Below are 1,976 nucleotides of genomic sequence, written 5' to 3' on the forward strand. Positions count from 1 at the left end.
TTACGAACACTGCTCCACTATGCTTTGATTCAAGTGTTCAAGTGTTTGCAAGTGGGGTGTATTTTGACGTATTTTATGTTAAGAAAATACCTTAAGTTTGTATAAACCACAGATCTTATTTTAGGCATCTAATCTAACATTTTCTAAATAACTTTGACTTCGAGAGGAGGGAACCAGAAATGGTAAAATGCTAACCCATTTAGTTTTAGTCCTCATTCCTGCACCACACTATGTGCTAAGAGTCCAACTGAACGGCATTCTGTGATCTAGTGTAGCATTACTGTTTATTCCCATGGAGACCATCAGATTCGGAGCCAGCACAGATTCCATCAATTAGAATTCATTCAGGTCCATAAATTGCTGCCACACGCAATCAGACTTTCCTCGCTTGCTTAGGACGTCACACTCGCACATAAACATTTCCCTCCACTGTTCCATGCAGCTGTCCAAGTTTCATTTTGAGGGCCGGGAGATCAAGCTGGTGATGACGTGTGCTGCGTTCATCACCATGAACCCGGGATACGCCGGGAGAACAGAGCTCCCCGACAACCTCAAAGCTCTCTTCAGACCTATCGCCATGATGGTGCCCAACTATGCCCTGATTGCTGAGGTAAACCCTGCGTGGGCCTTGATTGAATTATGCTGGTTTATTTTCTCTTCCAATTGTCTCTCACTCCTTTGTTTCTCCGCTCTCTGCAGGTGAGTTTGTACTCCGAGGGATTCGAGTCCAGTAAGACCCTGGCGAGGAAAATGACCCAAATGTACAAGCTGTGCTCGGAGCAGCTGTCTCAGCAGGACCACTACGACTTCGGCATGAGAGCCGTCAAGTCCGTCCTGGTCATGGCGGGGTCAGGCCACCCACTCATGCATACACAATAAGCGCTATAAAAGTCCCATGTATTATTATTATTATTATTATAACACGTCTGTGCACTCATACAGAGACATTCACCTTTTCAGGCATGTCCCAGAAGGACCTTTGTTACCCTGGCGCTCACACATGCGTAAATACACAAAGTATATTTAGCAAACATTAACAGAATGCTGATATGTATGCTAAACAGCACAGTTGTCATTAGTAGTTTGTTGCAGAGGCAGTTTCTCAGTGAGCTTAAAGGTCATGCTTTGCACTGAACCTTCATATATTTAGCTTCAATATTTAATTCTGCACAGGTGATTACGCATATCAGTTAGGTAACAGGTACAAAATAAATGTATCTCAAGTAAAAATGATCTAAATGCAGGCAGGCAGCAGCTGAGACCAATAGCATGTTTGTTTTTCTCCAAAGTGAACATTATGGAGCGCTGTTTTAACATATTAATCTGCTAATATTATCAAGATGTATTCATTGGTAGCAGGACGTTTTTGTTTTATTGTGAAAGACTGGCACTTTTTTCAGCAAAGAGGACAGTGGAGATAAAGCACAGACTACAAGAGCAGACTGACATTTTAAATATATATCCTTTTTTTAAAGGTGGGGTAGGTAATTCGCTTCAGAAACACTTTGTGTTATATTCCATGGAATGCTCTTAACATCCCGATAGCAATGAGTAAATTAAATGCTTTGACAATAAATACATTAAAAAATGTCATCTGTGGAAGCCGTGGCACTGTAAAAAGTGGCCCCGGCCCGGCTAAAATAACTGGATGACCTACCTGCCTGTCAGCATTCCATCTCGTGCACAAACTTATCTCGTGCCCTCATTGGTCATGTGCTTGTTCGTGTGTGTTGGAGGAGGGGCTCTGTAAGGAAGTTTGAAGGAAGGGGCAGATTTTTTTCGGCTGCGTACTTTCAAATTCTAGCACACTCAAGCTGGTTTCTCCATTCTTACCTACCCTACCTTTAACCAGGTAAAAGTCTCATCAAAATCTCTTTTTCAAGAGCGACCTGGCCAAGAGGGCAGCATAATTGCCTCAAATAAAGAGGCAAGCATTCGTTAATAAAATGAAGATCAAGGAAGTGGTTGCTAGTAAT

General features: G+C 42.4%; 1 protein-coding gene across 1 annotated transcript; it reads left to right on the forward strand.

The window, feature by feature from the left end:
• The first annotated feature begins 436 nt into the window (after nucleotides 1-436).
• On the forward strand, nucleotides 437-883 carry LOC104966320 (dynein heavy chain 6, axonemal-like). Its single transcript, XM_010795508.1, has 2 exons — nucleotides 437-610; nucleotides 700-883. Exons 1-2 carry the CDS (start codon nucleotides 437-439, stop codon nucleotides 877-879), a joined length of 354 nt encoding a protein of 117 aa, XP_010793810.1. The 3' UTR covers nucleotides 880-883.
• Nucleotides 884-1,976: the final 1,093 nt, after the last annotated feature.

Source organism: Notothenia coriiceps, unplaced genomic scaffold (genome assembly GCF_000735185.1).
Source record: "Notothenia coriiceps isolate Sejong01 unplaced genomic scaffold, NC01 NC01_scaffold00037246, whole genome shotgun sequence".
NCBI classification, from domain to species: domain Eukaryota; kingdom Metazoa; phylum Chordata; class Actinopteri; order Perciformes; family Nototheniidae; genus Notothenia; species Notothenia coriiceps.

Excerpts from the sequence above, each read along its gene's own strand:
- LOC104966320 (XM_010795508.1), top strand. The coding sequence starts at position 437 with ATGCAGCTGTCCAAGTTTCATTTTGAGGGCCGGGAGATCAAGCTGGTG. Across the intron at positions 611-699 it reads ACTATGCCCTGATTGCTGAG|GTGAGTTTGTACTCCGAGGG; the intron begins GTAAACCCTGCG and ends CGCTCTCTGCAG.